We start from the raw sequence: 21,654 nt of genomic DNA on the forward strand, positions 1-21,654 counted from the left end.
GAGATTGCTGTCTTTTGATTTATTATGTTGAGTGGTGGTATGTGCATAGGGTTGTTCTTCCTATCCAGCATGATTATTTCTGTCTTATCAATGTTTAGGATAAGTCTCTTGTTGGTTAGTAGTTGCTTTATTTTGGAGAGGTAGTTGGCTGGTTTTTTTGTAGGTGTCTTCCAGAGAGTTGTGTATTGGGATAAGAATTTTGATGTCATCAGCATATATGAAGTGAGTCAGTTTAAGGTTTGTATATCTAAGGGTCGACCGGTGCCTGAGGGACCCACTTGACATGTTCTCTGGCGGCCTCTTGGGCGGAGGCAAAGTAGGTGCCTCTGCAGGAGATTTCCAGGGCAGCTACTTGGAAGTTGCTACACACTTTTTTCAGACACTTTGTCGTTTGGATGTCGGAGCTCCGACCTCCATGAACTTCGGGGCAAGTGTTCTGCAAGTGAAAGACTTGGGATCCGACACAGTGTAGAAGTGCTTAGGTAAATCCCAGGAGTCTGGCCTGATCAGGGTACATACAGGGAAAGGAAAAATTGGTTCTTACCTACTAATTTTCTTTCCTGTAGTACCACAGATCAGCACAAAGGGGGTGCGGAGTAGAAAGTACAGACATTTAGGTAGATAGCCAAAACAATAATGTGCGGTAAATAATTATACTGAGCAATAACAGTTTAACAAGCAAAAACAACCTTTTATTATTGTGTTACTAAACGACCCAGACACGGCCGTGTTAAACTGTTATTGCTCAGTATAATTATTTGCCGCGCATTATTCTTTTGGTGTACCACAGATCAGACCAGAGACCCACCCATTGAGTAGTAAGGAGAGTCTTCTGCTCGTTTGGTTGATTGTATGATAGCAGAGTTGTTGGTGGTTACCACGCTGTTTTGGTATCCTCTTTCTGAATCCGTGTGTTTAAAAGGGTTTTCAGTTGGGTTCATGTCACCATCCTCCTGTTTGTTTGGGGGGGGGGAGAGTGTACAGTAAAAGTTTTGTGGTGATTTCACATCTTGGCGACAGGTCAATACTGAGGGACTGCAGGTGGCATTCTAGGTTAAATAGTGTCAGTGAAAATTTGTCTCCATCTGCTGGCAGGAATGCAAAACACAGGAGTCTGAACTGATCTGTGGAACTAAAGGAACGAAAATTAGCAGGTAAGAACCAATTTTCCTATATTTCATAGTTAGACTTGCAAACCCTGAGGTCCAGAAAGGAAATTGACTCCAGGGGGAACAAGTCTGGCAATTCCTAGTGGTGAGGGATCCTGGTGTCCCCTCTTCCATGATAAAATGTTATGAGATTAAAGCCAGCTGAGCCCCTCCACGTGTCCCTGAGTGTTTTTCTGGTTTGTGTTTCAGGTGCCAGTGACATTTGAGGATCTCGCTGTCTCTTTTTCCCAGGAGGAGGGAGGATATTTAGATGAAGGGCAGAATGAGCTTTACAGGGAGGTGATGAAGGAGAATTACGAGACCCTGATCTCTCTAGGTAAGGATTGCATTATATCTCATTTTCAGTAGATTCAGAGGATGTTTTAATAAGTGTCATTTATTCCTGTATCAAACCACATCAAAAATGTGCAAGCAGGATTGGATTTACCAATAGATACCCTAGGCCTGTGCTAAGGTGGTAAAAACCTGAGGGCAGTAGATTTGATTCCCTTCCAGCTGTGAGGAATCTCACTTAGTAGAAAATTGCCCTCTGTTTCCTGCTCCTTCCCCTGCTCTTCCAAGCAACCTGCAGAAAATAGGAGGGGGGATGAGCAGACTCCTCTGCTCTTTAATCCAGCTTCTCCCCTCCTGTCATTCAGGGAACAGGAAGGGAGCGGTTAATGTTGAAACACAGATAAGAACCAAACTGCAGCCTAATCCTGCCTCTTCTCAGGTAATTTTCCCTCGTTTCCAGTGTAAGGAAGGGGAAGGGAGTGATTGAGGCTGGAATAGACAGAGCAACTGGAACAGAGCTGGAACGGCCCCCGCTTGATAAGAAATTGGCAGCTTATCACTGATGCTGAAAGAACGAACCAGCATGTTGAATACCCAGAGCCTTTTGTCTCTTGTGGCATGGTTTTTATAGCCCCTTGTATTTTCCAGTGCACCACCTCTACCCCCCACTATAGCAATTTGGATCACTGTCCTTTCATCTCAGATTCTGTCTACATATAATGGAACCTCTCTCCCTCCCTCCCTTCCTTCCTTCCTATCTTTCCCTTCTTCCCAGATCCTGGATCCTGACCCCGCAGCCCCTGATCCCAGATCCTATCTTTTCTGGAAGCCATCTTACTCCATCTTCCCCTTCCTCAATCCAATAACCTCCCCCTTCCTTCCTCCGTCCTGGATTTCCAATCTTCTTTTTTAGTTCTCTCTCCTCACCCTCATCCTTCATCCTCTCTCTGCTCTCAGCATTTATGGTCCGATCATCCTCCTTTTTTTTTCTTCCTTCCCATCCCTGAGTTCTCCAGGGCCAAGCAGGATGGTAGCCCTCACACATGGGTGACATCATTGGATTGAGCCTGGCACGGAAAACTTATGTCAAAGTTTCTAGAACTTTGACTGAGCCTCACTGAGCATGCTCAACATGCATTATATCATGAATCCATGCGGGGTCCCCATCCGACCTTTCTGTTCTGTGAAGCCTGTCCTTTCGCGGTTGGGTGAGAACCTCAGTTTCCTAGTATGTAGCAGATGGACTCAGGACCAATGGGTATAGTGTACTACTGATAGCAGTTAGAGACGGATCAGATTTCAATCTGACGTCAGCCCTAGTACATATACCCCTGCAGGAAGTGCAGCTCTTCGGTATTTTCCATCTCCATAGCAGTTAGGGACTACCTGCACGCTCTCCCAGCATTAAAGCAACATTTAACAGAGAAAAACCCAAAATAAGAAGAAAACTTACCTCAACAGCGAACCCCGCTCTCCTGCGGTGACACCCTTGGGTCCCTCCCCCAGTTGAGAATTCCGGAGGTGATTTCAGTGGTCCCTCGGAGGTGAGCCTCAGTCCGGCAGCTGACCCTCGGCGGGAAATTGGGTGCGGCTGAGAGGCAGCGGGTGCAAACTCGAGTGCGGCGGTGAAGGTATTTGCCCTCTCCCCCCGCAGCCGGAGACCGCCTGGAATGAAACCGGGAAGCGCCAAGACAAGGTAAGGTAGAAATCTTGTTTAAAGACTCCGGTCTCCGAAGCTCGAGGAGTCGCACAGGTCGCCGGCCGGGACCAGTGCCATTGGGCTGATCCGCCCTAGCAGGGCTAGGCCCCGGTTAGATCCAGGGGTCCTCCCACGTGGAGACCCTCCGAGGTGGTTGCCATATTGCTTGCATATTTCTTCTGCGCACAAAGTTACATGCTCAAGTACTGTACGCACAGGTTATGCGTGCAACTCGCGCTTACTGTGCTGGGCGCATAACTATGACTTGTGCGCACACCTAGGCGCACATCCATCCACGCGCACATATTCGACGCACCGGAGCGCATAAGAGATTTTATGCGCCAATATCCATGGCACCACCGGAAAAGGAGCTCAAGGTTCAGGACCTCTGCCCAGCATGCCACATCAGAGCCACAGAACACAAAGAGGCCGACACCCTGTGTATCCAGTGCAAGGATGCCCTGGGGGATCAAGCCCAGGGCCAGCCCCATCCGGGCCTGAGTGCTAGCTCCTCATTAAGTACTCCAGACCTAGCAAATCACAGTGGGCCCCTCCACAAATGGGGCCCCCCAGGGACACAGCGCCTCCTAGTTTGGACCCAGCGTCTATCTCCTGGGTGGAATTTTTCAGAAACCTGCACACCTTCGTTCACATGCAGGCGGAGCCTCCAATAACATGGCCACAACCTTCACCAGAGGACCTCTACGCTCCGGGCCCCTCTAGGCCCAAGGAAGTGAATCCACTACCCAGAAGTCCCATGTACAGGGACACAGACATCTCGGAGGAAGAATCAGAGCCACTGGAGGAGGGGGAACTCCCCCCGGGGACAGAGCCTCACCAGACCATGAGACGCTTCCTCACCAAGGACGAGCTTCCAGACCTGGTTACCCGCAGCCTGAAGGAGCTTGCTATTCCGGGCACAAGTGCCTTGGGGGAGGCTAAGACGAATCCCCTGCTAGAGGGACTCCGTCAGACCTCCCGCCATTTCCCTCTGTTACAAGCCGTCCAACAGCTAATTGACCTGGAATGGATTGCTCCAGAGTCTTCGTTCAAAGGGGGACGGGCTATGGCAGCTATGTATCCTCTGGACCCGGCGGCCAAAAACCTTCTGACATGCCCAAAGGTGGATACCATGGTCTTCGCAGTCTCGAAGCGCACTACTATCCCAGTGGAGGGAGGCGCAGCACTCAAAGATGCTCAAGACAGACATCTGGAATCCATCCTTAAACAGTCCTTTGACGTCGCCGCAATGTCCCTACAGATAGCCGCCTGCTGCACTGTGGTAACACGTGCCTGCCTATCACAGACCAGGAGCAATACTCCTGGGGAAGCCATGGAGCCAGCAGTATCATTCCTCGCGGATGCTGCTTCCGACCTGGTGCGCATCGCAGCTTAGAGGAGTGTCATCAGCGGTGGCAGACAGGAGGCAACTCTGGCTCCGAAGCTGGTCGGCCAACGTGTCCTCCAAAACGAGACTCACAAGGATGTCCTTTAAGTGATCCCTCCTGTTCGGCAGTGAATTAGAGAAACTGGCTGACAAATGGGGCGAGTCCCCACTGCCGCGGTTACCGGAGGACAGGAATAAGAGAAACCAGCGACCCTTCCCCCGAGCCTCCAGGGGCAGAGGTTCACAGCGCTTCAATCCATACAGAAACACTTATCAAGCGCCTCGTCCTTCAGGCAGGAACCAGCCCTTTCGGAATAGGCACAACAAAAGGGGAACCAGTTCGGGTCCAGGCCCCAACCGCGCCCCACAATGAGAATCAGCCAACCCATCCAAAGGAAAAAGCCATAGGGGGCAGACTTGCCCCATTCTACCAAAGATGGGTCGAGAGAACTTCGGACAAGTGGGTCCTCACCATCATTCGAGAGGGGTACTACCTGGATTTCCTCCAAACCCCTCCAGACAAGTTTGTGGAATCCCCCTGCCACGACCCCTACAAGAGGGTGACAGTGGAGGCTACACTGAACAGATTACTGGCCCTAGAGGCCATAACCCCAGTGCCTCCACAGCAAATAAATACTGATCATTATTCCATTTATTTTATCGTCCCCAAGAAAGAGGGTACGTTCAGACCCATCCTGGACCTCAAGTCAGTCAACCATCACCTGCAGATTCTCCATTTCCGCATGGAAACCCTACACTCTGTAAAAAGGGCGATACAACCGAGAGAGTTTCTCATATCCCTGGATCTGTCGGAAGCATACCTACACATTCCGATCCATCAAGATCATCAGTGTTTCCTACGCTTCAAAATCCTGGACCGTCTCTACCAGTTACGGGCACTACCCTTCGGGTTAACCACAGCACCCCGGATGTTCACCAAGATCGTAGTGGTGGTGGCGGCGGCAACACTGAGGAAGGAAGGGATCTTCGTACTCCCTTACCTAGACGATTGGCTGATCAGGGCGAAATCCCTAGAGGAAAGTCACCAGGCAACCAACAGAGTCAAATCTCTACTGGAGAGCCTCGGATGGGTGGTCAACACAAACAAGAGCTGTTTGCAGCCCTCACAGTCTCTAGAATACTTAGGAGTCTGATTCGACACCAAAGAAGACAAGGTCATCCTAACACCGACAAGGAGATTTAAACTGAGGAACCAGTTGCAAACCCTGCTGAGCGAACCTCGCCCCTTGTATACTTGGATTTTCAGAAGGCGTTTGACAAAGTTCCTCATGAGAGGCTTCTAGGAAAAGTAAAAAGTCATGGGATAGGTGGCGATGTCATTTCGTGGATTGCAAACTGGCTAAAAGACAGGAAACAGAGTAGGATTAAATGGACAATTTTCTCTGTGGAAGGGAGTGGGCAGTGGAGTGCCTCAGGGATCTGTATTGGGACCCTTACTTTTCAATATATTTATAAATGATCTGGAAAGAAATAAGACGAGTGAGACAATCAAATTTGCAGATGATACAAAATTGTTCCAAGTAGTTAAATCACAAGCAGATTGTAATAAATTGCAGGAAGACCGTGTGAGACTGGAAAATTGGGCATCAGAATGGCAGATGAAATTTAATGTGGATAAGTGCAAGGTGATGCATATAGGGAAAAATAACCCATGCTATAGTTACACAATGTTAGGTTCCATATTAGGTGCTACAACCCAAGAAAGAGATCTAGGCATCATAGTGGATAACACATTGAAATCGTCTGTTCAGTGTGCTGCGGCAGTCAATAAAGCAAACAGAATGTTGGGAATTATTAGAAAGGGAATGGTGAATAAAACGGAAAATGTCATAATGCCTCTGTAGCGCTCCATAGTGAGACCGCACCTTGAATACTGTGTACAATTCTGGTCGCCGCATCGCAAAAAAGATATAATTGTGATGGAGAAGGTACAGAGAAGGGCTACCAAAATGATAAAGGGGATGGAACAGCTCCCCTATGAGGAAAGACTAAAGAGGTTAGGACTTTTCAGCTTGGAGAAGAGATGGCTGAGGGGGGTATATGATAGAGGTGTTTAAAATCATGAGAGGTCTAGAACGGGTAGATGTGAATCGGATATTTACTCTTTCGGATAATAGAAAGACTAGAGGGCACTCCATGAAGTTAGCATGTGGCACATTTAAAACTAATCGGAGAAAGCTCTTTTTTACTCAACGCACAATTAAACTCTGGAATTTGTTGCCAGAGGATGTGGTTAGTGCAGTTAGTATAGCTGTGTTTAAAAAAGGATTGGATAAGTTCTTGGAGGAGAAGTCCATTACCTGCTATTAATTAAGTTGACTTAGAAAATAGCCACTGCTATTACTAGCAACCGTAACATGGGATAGACTTAGTTTTTGGGTACTTGCCAGGTTCTTATGGCCTGGATTGGCCACTCTTGGACACAAGATGCTGGGCTTGATGGACCCTTGGTCTGACCCAGTATGGCATGTTCTTATGTTCTTACCCCTTCACAATACAGATATTATATCTTTGAATTCTCTTCTCTTACATATTGTAATAGGAGAAAGGGTGTTGAAAAGTTCCAAATTATGACCCTTCACGGGGACGATTTCCTCGCAGTTGGTGCAATGCGCATGTGTCTTCTCTAGGCTGATCGTGGGAATATCAGCCATGCTATCGCCAGAGCCCAGGCCAACTAAACAGCTGCTATTTACTATTTGAAAATAGTCTCTGAATGCCGAGCTCTCTGGAACATCTCTGAATCTCAGATTGCTATGGTGGGACCTATTTTCCAGATCCTCTATTTGCTCACTGTGATTATTAGTATTTTCCAACCAATCAATCATTTTTTGGCATTTTGCCAATTCTGAGGCCTGGTCATCAAATCATGTTTGTTTCCTCCATGCGTTTCCCCATATCCATGAGGTCACTACACAACTCTGTTACCGTGTCCAGATTCTTTTTTAATTATGAGCATGTCCTGTCTCAAGTCATAGAAACATGGAAACATGATGGCAGAAAAAGGCCAACCCATCCAGTCTGCCCATCCATCCAATTGATTTAGTGTTACAATTCCCATTAATTCCCCAGAGATCTCCTGCATTTAACCCATGCTTTCTTGAATTCAGATATTGTTTCCTAAGATCATTTCTGAATCTACCTCCTTTCATCCTCATCTCATGACCCCCTCGTTCTAGAGCCTCCTTTCCATTGAAAGGCTAGCCACCTATGCATGGAAACCTTTGAGGTATTTGTCTCTGTCTTATCTCCCCTATCTCGCCTTTCCTCTAGGGAAAGGCGAGATAGGGGAGATAAGACAGAGATCTTTAAGTCTATCCCCATAGGCTTTAGAAGAAGACCACTGACCATTTTAGTATCTACCCTCTGGACCAACTCCATCCTGTTTATATCCTTTTGAAGCTGCAGCCTTCATAATTGAATACAGTATTTCAAGTGAAGTCTAATCAGGGACCTCTAGGGGGCAGTCTATGTACCACTGCCAAAATGCTGAGGGGGTTGGTGCCTCTCTTTTATTCATGCTACTAATGCCTACCTCCGATACGCCATGTGCCTGCTGCTCACAATCACTGAGGCTGCCATCGCTGCACCTCTCACTTAGGAAAATTGTTGTAAATGCATGGTTTTTTCCCACTGGACATACTTTGCAATATAAGGGTTCCAATATTTATAATTGCATCACAAAAAGGCTTCAGCTGCTTTAGATTGGGCGGATGAGAGCTGATTAAAGTAGGAGCTCTAAACAGCCATTTAGCAGGGTGATGTCACTTCTTCAGCAATTAATTGCCTTTCTAATGTAGAGAATCAGTGATGTACAATAAAAAAAAATTAAAAACTCAATATATGAAAAATCAGTATCATAAAATAAGATAAAAATAATGCAAACACCAATCTAAATGCATAAAACATAAGTACAAAAAAAAAAAACAGACTGACCCGAAAAAGATTAAGAAAATAACTCAGATTTCACCTGTTTTCTGAATTTAAAATAGTTTTTCTTCAAACAGAGAGTAGACTGAAGAGAATTCCATGAAAGAGTAAGAGAAACTGGACTCCCAGGTTCTCCCAGGACAAGCAGGATGGTAGTCCTCACAGGTGGGTGACATCATCAGATGGAGCTCTGTCACAGAACACTTTTGTCAAAGTTTCTAGAACTTTGGCTGGCACACTGAGCATGCCCAGCATGCCACCAACTCCGTAGCCACATGGGGTCCCCCTTCAGTCTCTTTTTTTTTTCCACACAGCGTGGTTACTGGAACTGTGTGAGAATTTCTTTCCTCACACTATTCCTCATGGAATTTTCAAAGTTTTCCCCCATCCCGGGGTCCCCCATTGCACATTGATTCCTCAAGAATCAGGTAAGTTAGTTCGTGTTTTATTATGGTTGGTTCCCATCTGTCCACAACTCGGTGACAGACGGTCACTGGCCGCACGCCGTACCTTTTTTATCATGGCGACCGGTTTTCGAAAGTGCCCGGAATGTCCTCGGACTATGTTCATAACGGACCCACACGATGTCTGCATCCTGTGTCTCGTGCCTTTCCATGATGTCCGTCGATGTCCCAGCTGTGCCCAGATGACCCCCAAAGGCCAGCGTGCCCACCTGGACAAGATGGAGCACTTGTTTGGTTCCAAGCAGTCTGCTTCATCGACTCTGGTGCCAGGTGCATAGAGTCGTGGGAATCAAGCTGACTTGGGACCTCCCCCAACGAAGCCCCACCAAGAAGACTGAGGAGTAGGAGATCGCCCCTCACTGGCATCAAGTCATTCAAAGACTTCGGCTTAGTCATCCTTGGCGCTGGAGAAGGACCAGGCCGAGCACCGTGGGAAGCATCGACTTCAGCACAGACAGTCGTCACCGACCGGTGCCAGCACAGACACCGTAGGGGCATCGGCCTTGGCCGAACCCCCTCCGAAGAGGCCCCGGGGAGAGGAGGCCCTATCCTCCTGTGGACCCGGGAGCCTAGGGCATTCCCCACTGATATCTGTGCTGGGCACCGAGCCTCTGCTGACTCCCGTGAACGTTCCGGTGATGCCCAGCCTGCCTCCTACTCCGGGTCTGTTTTCTCCGCACCCTCATTTCAAGAGGAATTGGACCGTGTTGTCCAACAGGCAGTTCTTAACGCCCTTCGGGGCCTCCAGCTGCCAGTGACGCCGGCCCCAATACCGGCATCAGAACAGACGCCCTCCATGCTGGTGCCTCTCCTGGACAGGCTAGACGTGCTGCTCGGTGCCTTACCAATGCAGTCCGTGCCGGCGGGTCCCTCTGTGCCCTGCCAACCACTGATACCTCCTCCATTCACTATCCCGATTCCGGGCTCTTCGGAAGAGAAAGATGCGGCCCCCTGCCTATACAGGCGGAGCCACCGATGCCAGATCCTGTTCCCGGACCATCGGGGTCCAGGTGCCCTCTGTGCCGACGCCATCGCTGCCCGTGCCCCATACCCTGGGATTTAGCCTCCCTCCTCGACCCGGACATTTTGCCAGTGAAGAAGAGGCCTCCTATGACTCATGGGGGGATGCTTCCTCTGAGTATTCCTCAGAGGCTTTCGTGGACCTCCTATCAGAGTCTTCCCCTCCAGAAGAGAGACGGCGCTTCCCTCAGAGGATCTCTCCTTCGCAAGTTTTGTTAGGGAAATGGTGGAAACCATTCCCTTTCAACTGCCACAAAATGTTGGAGGTTTTACAGTTTGTGGACGCTCATAAAGAGGTGATTGCTGTCCCGGTACATGAGGTTCTTCTGGACCTCCTTCACTGTCTCTGGGAACATCCAGATACTGTATCTCCAGTCGATAGAAAGACGGATGCCACCTACCTGGTTCAACCGGCCCTAGGGTTTCAGAAGAGCCAGTTGCCGCACCAGTCCGTGGTGGTGGAATCCGCCCAGAAAAAGGCCAAAAGGACCCGCCCTCACTCCTCTGCCCCTCCAGGAAAGGACCAGAGAGCCTTAGATGCCCTGGGTCGAAGGGTCTTCCAGGGTTCGATGCTTATCGCTCGCCTAGCAGCGTACCAGTTATATATGAACCAGTATAACAGGAACCTCTGGAAACAGGTCCAGGAGTTCATGGAGACCCTGCCATAGCAATTCCAGGAGGGCCTAGAATCCATCCTCCAAAAGGGATTGGAGGCCGGAAAACACGAGGTGAGGGTAACCTATGACGTTTTTGAAACAGCATCAAGAATCTCAGCGGCAGACATTAGTGCCAGATGCTGGGCCTGGCTAAAGGCCTCAGACCTTCATCCGGATGTCCAAGAGAAATTGGCCGACCTCCCCTGTACAAGAGAAAACCTGTTCAGATACAAGATGCAGTGGCCCAAGGGATCACCATGAGACCCTACGTCAGCTATCGACTGCCACCTCTGATGCCTCCTCAGCGACCCGTAGAGGTCCGTGTAGGAATACCAGGAAATAGTTCTACAAACGGAGATACTACCCTCTGACCTCCCGTGCCCATACGTTTGGTCCTCCCAAAGAGGCCACCCTTGCCAACAAAGAGCACCTAGAGCTCAACCAGCTCCCCAGTCGGGTCCTGCAGCTGGTTTTTGACTGGCATCCAGAGAGCAGAAACCAGTCCCCTCTGCCTGCACCATCTGACCCACCTGTGGGAGGTCGTCTCTACCACTTCGTCAACAACTGGTTCCCAATTACCACCGACCGATGGGGACCCTCCATCGTAGCCCACAGTTACCGCCTGAATCTCCTCACTGTTGCTCTAGACTCCCCGCCCTCCCCAGCATGGAGCCTTGTAGAACATGCAAAGACCTGGAGTTAGAACTCTCGGCCCTGCTCTAGTCCAGAGCCATGGTGTCGGTTCCCAGGGCTCAGTGGGGATGGAGGTTCTACTTACAGTATTTTCTTTTAACAAAGAGAACAGGTGGCCTCTGTCCCATCCTCGATCTTCGAACCTTAAACAGATTCCTTTGCAGAGAACGATTCAGGATGGTATCCCTGGGCACCCTACTTCCGCTTTTGAATCAAGGGGAATGGCTCTGCTGTCTGGATATCCAGGACGCTTACGCACACATTGTGATTTTGCCACCTCATTGCAAATATCTGTGCTTCGCCATAGGCAGCCGACACTTCCAGTACAGGGTTCTCCCCTTCGGCCGGCCTCCGTGCCCAGAGCCTTCACAGAAGTACCTGGCAGTGGTGGGAGCACATTTACGCAAGAACGATGTGCATGTGTTCCCATATCTGGATGATTAACTGATCAAGAACCCATCGAAAGAAGGAGCTCTTCAGTTCCTCAACATGACGTTAAGACTCTTCCAGTCAGTGGGTTTCCTCGTCAACTACCCGAAATCCAAACTGCCCTTCATCGGAGCAGACCTGGACACCACAGTGGCCAAGGCTTTCCTCCCCAGTGAATGCATAGCCACCCTGACCAGGCTGGCCACATTCATCCGTCGCTGGCGGATGGCCACTGCCCATCTGCTCCTACAGTTGCTGGGCCACATGGCATCGCCTGTGCATGTCACACCAATGGCCCGCCTAGCCATGAGGGTCACACAGTGGACCCTGCGGTTTCAGTGGCACCAAGCCACTCAGAAACTCTCAGCAATGCTCTAGGTAACCAACCCACTCCAGCTCTCCCTCACCTGGTGGGCACAGGAATCCAACTTGAGCAAGGGACTTCCCTTTCAGCCCCCGGCTGCCCAAGTAACTTTGACCACGGACGCCTCCAAACTAGGCTGGGGAGCCCATGTCAGCGGTCTATGAACACAGGGAATATGGTCGAGAGCTGAGGCAGCCTGCCAGATAAACTTCCTGGAACTCCGGGCGGTACGGTATGCCCTCTACGCATTCCAGGACTGCCTGTCCAGCAAAGTCATCTTGATTCAGACGGACAACCAGGTAGCCATGTGGTACGTGAACAAACAGGGGGCACAGGCTCTTATCTCCTCTGCCAAGAGGCGGCGCAGATTTGGGCCTGGGCCCTGTTGCGTTCTATGCTCCTGCGGGCCATCTACCTGGCAAGCACGAGAATGTAATAGCGGACCGACTCAGCTGGACATTCCAGCCCCACGAGTGGTCCCTGAACCCCTTTGTAGCAGGCAGAATCTTCTGCCAATGGGGTCAGCCAAACGTAGATCTCTTTGCGCCCCCACAGAACCACAAGATGGACTGATGCTGCTCCCTGCACAGGAGCTGAACGAGACCAGCTGTGAATGCCTTCACCCGCTCTTGGAGCAGAGGCCTCCTATATGTGTACCCTCCAATTCCGCTGATAGCCAAGACTCTCATGAAGCTTCAGCAGGACCGAGGCTCCATGATTCTCATAGCCCCGCATTGGCCATGTCAGGTCTGGTTCCCCATTCTCTGTGACCTCTCTATGCAGGAGCCCATTTGCCTGGGCACCTCGCCCGACCTCATCATGCAGGATCAGGGCAGGCTGTGTCACCCCAACCTCCAGTCGCTATCCCTAATAGCGTGGATGTTGAACGGCTAATATTACGATCCCTCGACCTTTCTGATAATGTCTCGCAGGTCCTCGTAGCTTTGCGGAAGCCTTCCGCACGGAAGTCATATCACGCAAAGTGGAGAAGTTTCTCATCCTGGTGCATATGCAGGAAGGTCTTGACCCTTTCTCTTGTCCCACATCTAGGCTCTTAAACTACCTCTGGTGCCTCTCGGGGTCTGGTCTACAGACTGTCTCTATCCGGGTACATCTCAGTGCCAACAGTGCTTACCACCACGGTGTGGGCAATGCTCCAGTGTCGGTACAACCCTTAGTGAGGCACTTCATGAGAGGCTTACTACAACTGAAGCCTCCACTACGTCCCCCTGTTTTGGCCTGGGACCTCAACTTAGCACTCACATGGCTCATGCGGCCTCTGTTTGAGCCCTTGCACTCCTGCGAGTTCAGACTCCTCACCTGGAAGGTCATCTTCCTAGTGGCAGTTACTTCTGCTCGCAGAGTCAGTGAGTTACAGGCCTTGGTGACCTATCCGCCTTCCATGAGGTTCTTCCATGATAGGGTGGTACTCCACACTAACCCTATATTCCTGCCCAAGATAGTGACTGACTTCCACCTAAATCAGTCCATCGTGTTGCCCACCTTTTTTCCGAGACCACACTCCCATCCAGGTGAGCAGGCTCTGCATACTTTGAACTGCAAGCGTGCGCTCACCTTTTATTTAGACCGCACCGCAGCCCATAGGCAGTCCACCCAACTCTTTGTCTCCTTTGATAAAAATAGACTCGGAGTAGCGGTGGGCAAGCAGACCCTGTCAAACTGGTTGGCAGACTGTATTGCTTTCTGCTACCAGCAAGTAGGCCTTCCGCTCGAGGGACGAGTGAAAGCGCACCCAGTGAGGGCCATGGCAGCGTCAGTGGCGTAATTCAGGGCAGTCCCTATTGTCGAAATCTGCAGAGCCGCGACGTGGAGCTCCCTCCACACCTTCACAGCCCATTACTGCCTGGACAAGGATGGTCGGCAAGACAGCGTCTTTTACCAGTCTGTCCTCCGTAATCTGTTTCCAGTGTAAGAACCAAACTCTTCCTACCTAGGGCCCAGTATGATGTTCAGGCTGCCCCGTTGTTGCCAACAGCACCTCTGTTGTGCTTGTTGCACGTTATTGGGTGTCTGTTGGACCAGGGTGTTCTGGAAGCAACTTGCTTATTCACCCATCTGTGAGGACTACCAACCTGCTTGTCCTGGGAGAAAGCAGAGTTGCCTACTTGTAACAGGTGTTCTTCCAGGACAGCAGGATGTTAGTCCTCACGAAACCCGCCCGGCACCCCGTGGAGTTGGGTTCGCCTACGTTTTGTTGTTTTATTTTTTTGCTCATACTTTTCTGCTATGAAACGAGACTGAAGTGGGACCCTGTGTGGCCACTGGGTTGGTGGCATGCTGGGCATGCTCCATGTGCCAGCCAAAGTTCTAGAAACTTTGACAAAAGTGTTCCGTGACCGGGCTCCATCTGATGATGTCACCCATCTGTGAGGACTACATCCTGCTGTCCTAGGAGAAAACCTGTTACAGGTAAGCAGTTCTGCTTTCCCTTCAGTCTAATTTCCCTAGGGGAGGGAAGACTCAAAAACTCCTGTGAGGGTTGCACCATTCCTAGAAAAACACCCACAGACCAAATACACCCAATACCGGAACATTAATAAGTCCAAGACAGGCAGAGCTAACAGACTAATAAGTTTATTAACCAAAAATGAACCAAAATAAGAGATTTTATCTGCCAATAAGAACAGGTAAAACAACAAGAATTAAACAGTAAAAGTTAGCTGAACACTTTCTGCCACTTATCTACTGCCTGGGGAGGTCAAACAAAAGGCTGTCCACATGAGCTGAGCAGGGGAGATCTGCTTCCTCTGTACTCCCAGCAGAGTCTAAAGAGTTCTAGCACCTTTTGGGCCAGTTCTCTGCAAGGCCAATCAGGGCACAAAATACCAACAACTCCCTGGTCATAGACCTTCTAACTGGTAATAGCTTTCTAGTCAATGACACTGCAGGATGTTTCACTCTTAGCCTCCCTCAGAGATGATGGGATGTATAGGCTGTTCAAGCCTTCTGAATCAGCCAGCATCCAAAACCTCTGTTTGAACTATAGTACACAGGTCAAACAGCATCTGCAGGCCAGCACAGAGGAAATTGGGGTATCTGGGGAAAAAGTCACAGGAAAAAGTGTTGAAATAAACCACAGGGCATGCAAAATCCCTGTTTTGTCACAAGATCTTTGGTAGCTTTCCATTCCATTGTCACTGACACATGATTAATTCCTTCTTTTTCTATCCAGCAGACAATGAGGTCATACAGGAAGCAAAGAGAGAGGAGAATCGAGAAGAACATCCTGTTGTAATGGCACTTAGACCAAGTCAATCAAGAAATGTCTGTGAGAATCTATCCCAGAGGACTGAGGGGGGAGACACGAGCCAATGTCAGCAGCAATTGGAGAAGAAGCAGCGAGACCCTGCAGGAGACTCAACGGATGGAGTCACTGCATGTGAGAGCAGTGACAGGGAGTTCACAGACATCCCTGAGCACCAGAGACATCTGAGAGCAGAGAGACCCTTCCAGAGTAATAACAGTGATCAAATGACTTCTGACTTCCACCAGAGAGAGGAGGAAGAGAATAAATCCTTTCACTGTGACACCTGTGGGAAAACCTTTGATAGGAAATGTCATTTTGTATTGCACCAAAACACTCACACAGGAGAGCGACCTTTTTCATGCTCTCAATGTGGAAAATGTTTCAAACAGAAGTTAACCCTGAAATCACACCAGAAAACCCACACTCAAGAGAACACTTTCACTTGTGCTGAATGCAAGAAAAACTTTTCTAGCAGGGAATCCTTAGTAATACACCAAGGAGAACACACAGATAAGAGACCCTTTCATTGCCCTCAAGATGAGGAATTTTACAACTGTAAGTTCTTTTTATTAAATCACCAAAAAATGGAGACAGAAGAGAGAATATTTTCATGTTCTGAAAGTGGAGAAAACATCATTCAAAAGCAAGACCTAATAATAAACCAAACACAGAGAGAAGAAAAATTATTCATGTGTACTGATGGTGACAGAAACTTCAATCAGAAAGAAAACTTCACAGGACAACTAAAATTCCAACAAGGGGAGAAAGCAATTTCAAGTACTGAATGCTATGAAAGCTTATGTGAGGAGAAAGTCTTTTCAGAAGAGACAAAAAAACATACTGGTGAGAGACTGTTGTCTTGTATTCAGTCTGAAAAATGCTTCAGTAGGAAGGCAGACATCTCACAACAGAAGAAAATCCCCAAAGAAGAAATTCAATTTATATGTACTGAATGTGGTAAAAATTTCAGTTGGAAAGAAAGCCTCAAACGCCACCAGAGAATCCACACTGGAGAAAAACCATTTACTTGCAGTGAGTGTGGTAAAAGCTTTAGTCAGAAGGAACATCTCAAATGTCACCAGAGAATCCATACTGGTGTGAAACCATTTACATGTAGTGAATGTGGTAAAAGTTTCAGTCGGAAGGAAATCCTCAGATACCACCATAGAATCCACACTGGAGAAAAACCATTTAAATGTTCTGAATGTGATAAAAGCTTCAGTCTGAAGATATCACTTATAAGGCATCAGAGAGTCCATACTGGAGTGGAACCAAATCTATGTACTATGTGTGGTAAAAGCTTCAGAACAAAGCAAGACCTTACAAACCACCAGAGAAATCACACAGGAATGAAATGCAATTCACATACTCGCCTATAGTTTTGGAATTGTAGACTGGTCTGATAAAGATATTAAAGAGTTAGATGCAAGAACAATAAAACTTCTCCATATTCATCGCACTGCCAAGAACATTAGATTGTGCGGCCTACAAGTCCATTAAAATAAATAAAAATAAATAATCTATAAGAATCAGTGTATGTCAACATTGTATATTGGTGGTATAGGCCTTACAGATGCAAATATTCAATAAGTCCTGAAGTATGAAAGTGGCCAAAATTGGCCTCCATCCTTAAGCTTGCACAATTGTTACAAGGAGTGGAAAAAATAAGTGAGACTCTACCAGTACACTAGAGGAAAGGAGCAATGGAATTTCCAGAGCAATAGAAAAATCTTTGTAAAGAATTGGACCAGCAACAAGGAAAATCCAATTTACAAAAGCACAAATATAGTGGGAAGTACAAAGTTACTGCAGAAACCCCACATGGATTGAAATCTGACATAGGAATGGCTAAGGAATAGTGAGTTTAAACCTAGAGATGAGAGATTGATAATTGCAGCACAGGATAGTGGATAGTTCACAGCCAGCAGAGAAAAAAAACTGGTAAAAAAGACAAATGCAAGTTCTATAAATCAGAACTAGAAATGGTTACACAGCTTGTTCCTGGATGTCAGATGCTGATCTGAGAAAATACACAGTCATAATGAGATGGCACGGCTCATCCTCTGGAAATACTGTAAACATTATAAGGTTGCTGTACCAGGAAAGCACTGGGATCGGGATCCTGAGAGAATTGTAGAGAATGAACTGCTAAAACACAGTCATTGGTCTAAAAATACTCCTTCCAAAATCCTTTTCTTAATATTTTTTTTTCTATTTTTAGACTATGTCCCTTTAAAGCCCTGTGGTGGTGATTGAGATCGTCGGGAACAAAGATGGATTAGCTAGATTTGACAGACTCAGCTGGTCTCAATATACAGATTAAATAGGGGATTCTTTTATAATAGGGTGTTCTTGAGTTATTCATAATACTCTTGGGAATATTTTTTTTTTTTTTGAGTCTTTGGGGTTTACATAACTTTTTTTTTTTTTGGTTCCTATTTGTGGAGTCTTTCTGTGGCTGGAATTGCAGGCAGAGAGATTACAAAAAAAACCAAAAAAAAACTGCTTGTTTTTCTATACATAGTACTGCTGCTGTTTCAAAATACATCTCGGGATGTTTCAATTTCTCATTTCTGAAAAAGATATAAGAACATCATTGCGCCATCTTAAAAAAAGTGAGGTGTACTCTCTCTCTCAGATTATGCAGTCGGTAAGCCTTATTTGAGCTTTACTGACATTGGGCCTAACTTGATGGCTGCTTGGCGGTTTTCTGCATTTTTTGACACTTGATCAGATCCACACCTGTATTTATATTCTCGGTACAAAGCCCCAATATCCCCATCTTCTACCCCATGAGCACCACTACACTCGTGACACACTCTGGATGCAGCCTGTTGCAAACGCTTCATAGTTTCTGCATTTCCACAGCACCATTCAGACACTCGTGAAAATTATGCCCTGGTATTTTTGTAACACACGCCTTGCAGTTGTCATGTAGGACTCTGTACTAACGTTTCTTTATAAAGCATTGCACTGTTTTTTATATGAGTGAATAGAATACACTTTTACATTAAAGGAGGTGTATACGCGTTCGTTTAAAAAGCCCCATTTTTCTTCTGCCATCTCGTATCCCCTAGATCCGGCTACACGGATTCTGACTGGCTTGACTTCTCGTGATCAGGTTACCTCTGTATTAGTCGCTCCACTGGCTCCCCGTGCACAGTGCAAAATAGTCCTTATTCACAATCTATTAGGGATTGTCAATACACCATGAATTAGTTCATGAATTTGTCCTCTCATGATTCCTCTGGTCGGCTGGTCAGAATGTATTAGTCATCTCGTCCCCACATTTTGTACATCTATTGGAAACGAGAGAGAGCTTTCTCCACAGCAGGGCCCCATCTTATAGAAGTCTTTCCCTGCCCTTGTTCATAATATAAAAGACACAAAAGCATTTAAGAAGGCACTTAAAATCTACCTTTCCATCTCGTCCTGCTACACCAGTCCAGCCTTTAACAAGTGGCTTGTTTCCCCCTTCCAGCAGATGGAGGCACACAACACTGTTTTCTTTCTGTGACATCACAGCCCCTACTTTAGGGGTGGTGCCAAGCAGCAGGAATCCAGGATTTTCTGTCTCCCAGTAGATGATAGGACTGAATAGTGCAGCAGCTCGTCATTGGATCTAGGTTCAGACCCTGGGCCAGGCCACAGGTTTTTTTTGCCTGCAGTGTGTGAGCTTGGACAGTAGTTCCCAGATCCAGAAGGGTCCTGGTTGAGCTTGACGGGGACGCAATTAAAGAAAAGAGAGAATTTCTGAAGGGAAGTTTGCCTGGGGCAAGCCTCATCTTTCTTCCCCATTCTCTCTTCCTCCTCTTTCCCTGATAGCCTTTCTCTACATTTGCTCTCTCGGTTGTCTGCTCTTTCCATAAAGAGTTCAAAAAAATAAATAAAGAGGAAGTTAGTCAAGAGAGAGCATAGAGAAAGGGGACTTCAGTCTGTGAATCCTGGCTGGGATTCTGAGGCAGGGAAGGGAAATGCAGCTTGAACAGGTGTGTTGGAAGGGCCTGATTGCACTCTGGGGTGGGGGAGGGAGCATATGGCAGCACTGATCAAGCGATCCGCTCGTGATGCAAGGCTTGTGGGGTGCTCTGTGCAGCTGCAGAAAAGGGCCCAATGTGCCTTGCATGTGTGTGTACCAGCAGAACACTGGGTGTGTCCTTAGTCATTAAATTGCCCCCCCCCCCATTCAACATGTGGCAGTCATATCTCCACAACTTTTGGAGGCCCGAACACGCGGTCAGACACGAGTACCTTGGCCTCAATGGCCATCTTGAATTCTTTTCCCATGCAGGCAGGCCTTGAATAGTTAGACCCAGTTGGGGCTTGAGGGGCTTCTGATGCGCCACCTGTGATGCTGGCTATTGTGCCAGCAGGCTCCTCCTTAGTGCTGTTATTGGAGACTCGTGAGGATTTCTCTTGTGAATTTTTTCATTTTCTGTGCCAGTCTTCTTGTGTTTTTTTTTTTCAGCCTGGGGAGGTCTGACAAACAGAAAATAGGGAGCTGGAGGTGCTCTCCCCCTTTTCCCCCAGGTGCCTCCTAAGAGACTATGGGGAATTATTGAAGTGCCAGGGCCCTCATGGGAGGATCCTGGAGGGTGGGGGGCAGATAACCTCTGATTCGCCAATAGCTCAGCCTCCTTGAAAGAGGGGCCAGGATCAGAAGAAGACTCCGTGATTTACTTATTTCAGATGATAGCCTTCCTAATAGAGCATGTGCGCTCTTGCCTCCAATTGGAGGAGTTGCAGCCGTAAGAGACTCCGGTGTGGGACCCCATTATTAAGGGAAACCCAAAGTCTACTACTGCCTTCCCTCTGCGATGGAGGAGGTGATTATGGTGAAATGGGAGTCCCCTGAATCTGCCTTGAGGGGAGTTAAGTTCCTGCAGAGGCTGTATCCCCTTCCACCAGCTACGCTGCAGAACCTGTTTCAGGTGCCAATAGTGGATGCAGTCTTCACGCTGATAACACGATATACCATTGTCCCAGTAGAAGGTGGGATGTCGATGCAGGATCCAAGATGGAGCCTCCCTTGAAGAGATTTTGTCTCTTCGGCCTCAACTGCCAAGTCTCCGTCTGTTCTGTGCTGGTAGTGCGTGCGCACCGCCCATGCATATACAACAGTTCCCAGAGAGCAAAGAAGTGACATGGATAGAGTCCACTGCCACCTTTTTAGTGGATGTCTGCTCGGTCTATGGCCCTTTCTATTAAAGTTGGTCAGCCTTTGTGGCTTCTTAGTGGGTGGCAGACTCTTTGTCCAAAACTCACTTAGGCAAGTTACTTTTTAAGGGTAGGTGATTATTTGGCAAGGATTTGGATCAATTGGTCAAGAACCTAGGGGATCCTAAGCCCCAACAGCTCCCAGACGATAAGTACCAGTCCTTTTACAGGGCCTGTCTGGGGCAGTTTTGGGCCTCCAGGCACTATAGGCCGGGGTGGCAATTTTTGGTACTACCTCTCCTTCTTTCCCGGCTCCGAAGGGTTGGGGTTGGTCCTTCTGGAACCAGTAAGCCATCTTAAGAACATAAGAAGTTGCCATATTGGGTCAGATCAAGGGTCCATCAAGCCCAGCATCCCATTTCCAACAATGGCCAATACAGGTTATAAGTACATTTCAAGTACCCAAAACATTAAGTAGATCCCATGCTTCTAATGCCAGTAATAGCAGTGGCTATTCCCTAAGTCAGTCTGATCAATAGCAGTTAATGGACTTCTCCTCCAAGATCTTATCCAAACCTCCCCTAAACCCAGCTGCACTAACTGCCCTATCCATGTCCTCTGGCAACAAATTCCAGAGCCTAATTGTGCGTTGAGTGGAAAAGAATTTTCTCCGATTATTTTTAAACGTGCTTCCTGCTAATTGGAGTGCCCCCTAGTCCTCCTATCTAAAAGAGAAAATAACCAATTCACTTTTAGCTGTTCTAGACCTCTCATGATTTTATATGCCTCTATCATATCCCCCCTCAACCATCTCTTCTCCAAGCTGAATAGCCCTAATCTCTTTAGCCTTTCCTCATAGGGGAGCCATGAGGATCAGCAGGTCCACTGACTCCTGTAGGGAGCCGACTGCATGAGTCTTACAGGGAGTGAACCCATATAATGTTCATCCAGTAGGTGTTGGAGTTTGTTTACCCTGGATATGTGCTAGATCTCCAACAACCCATTTGAGATTAATTTATGGTATCTCCTTATTCGGCTCTGGCCACTCAGAGCTTGGTCTGCAAGACTTTGTTGAAGTTGCCGCCTTTGCAGGCAGTTGTACCAGTGCCTCCGTCTGATCAGTG

At 47.9% G+C, this 21,654-nt stretch overlaps 1 protein-coding gene across 1 annotated transcript in view; it reads left to right on the forward strand.

Annotated features, from left to right (window-relative positions):
• LOC115083156 (zinc finger protein 879-like) overlaps nt 1-21,002 on the forward strand; it is a 124,178-nt gene extending 103,176 nt beyond the window's left edge. Inside the window, exons 4-5 of the mRNA XM_029586964.1 lie at nt 1,359-1,485; nt 15,299-21,002. Of these exons, the coding sequence (XP_029442824.1) occupies nt 1,359-1,485; nt 15,299-16,752 (1,581 nt within the window). The 3' untranslated portion in view covers nt 16,753-21,002. The remainder of the gene's footprint in view (nt 1-1,358; nt 1,486-15,298) is intronic.
• The last annotated feature ends 652 nt before the right edge of the window (nt 21,003-21,654 follow it).

Source organism: Rhinatrema bivittatum, chromosome 2 (genome assembly GCF_901001135.1).
Source record: "Rhinatrema bivittatum chromosome 2, aRhiBiv1.1, whole genome shotgun sequence".
In the NCBI taxonomy this organism is placed as follows: domain Eukaryota; kingdom Metazoa; phylum Chordata; class Amphibia; order Gymnophiona; family Rhinatrematidae; genus Rhinatrema; species Rhinatrema bivittatum.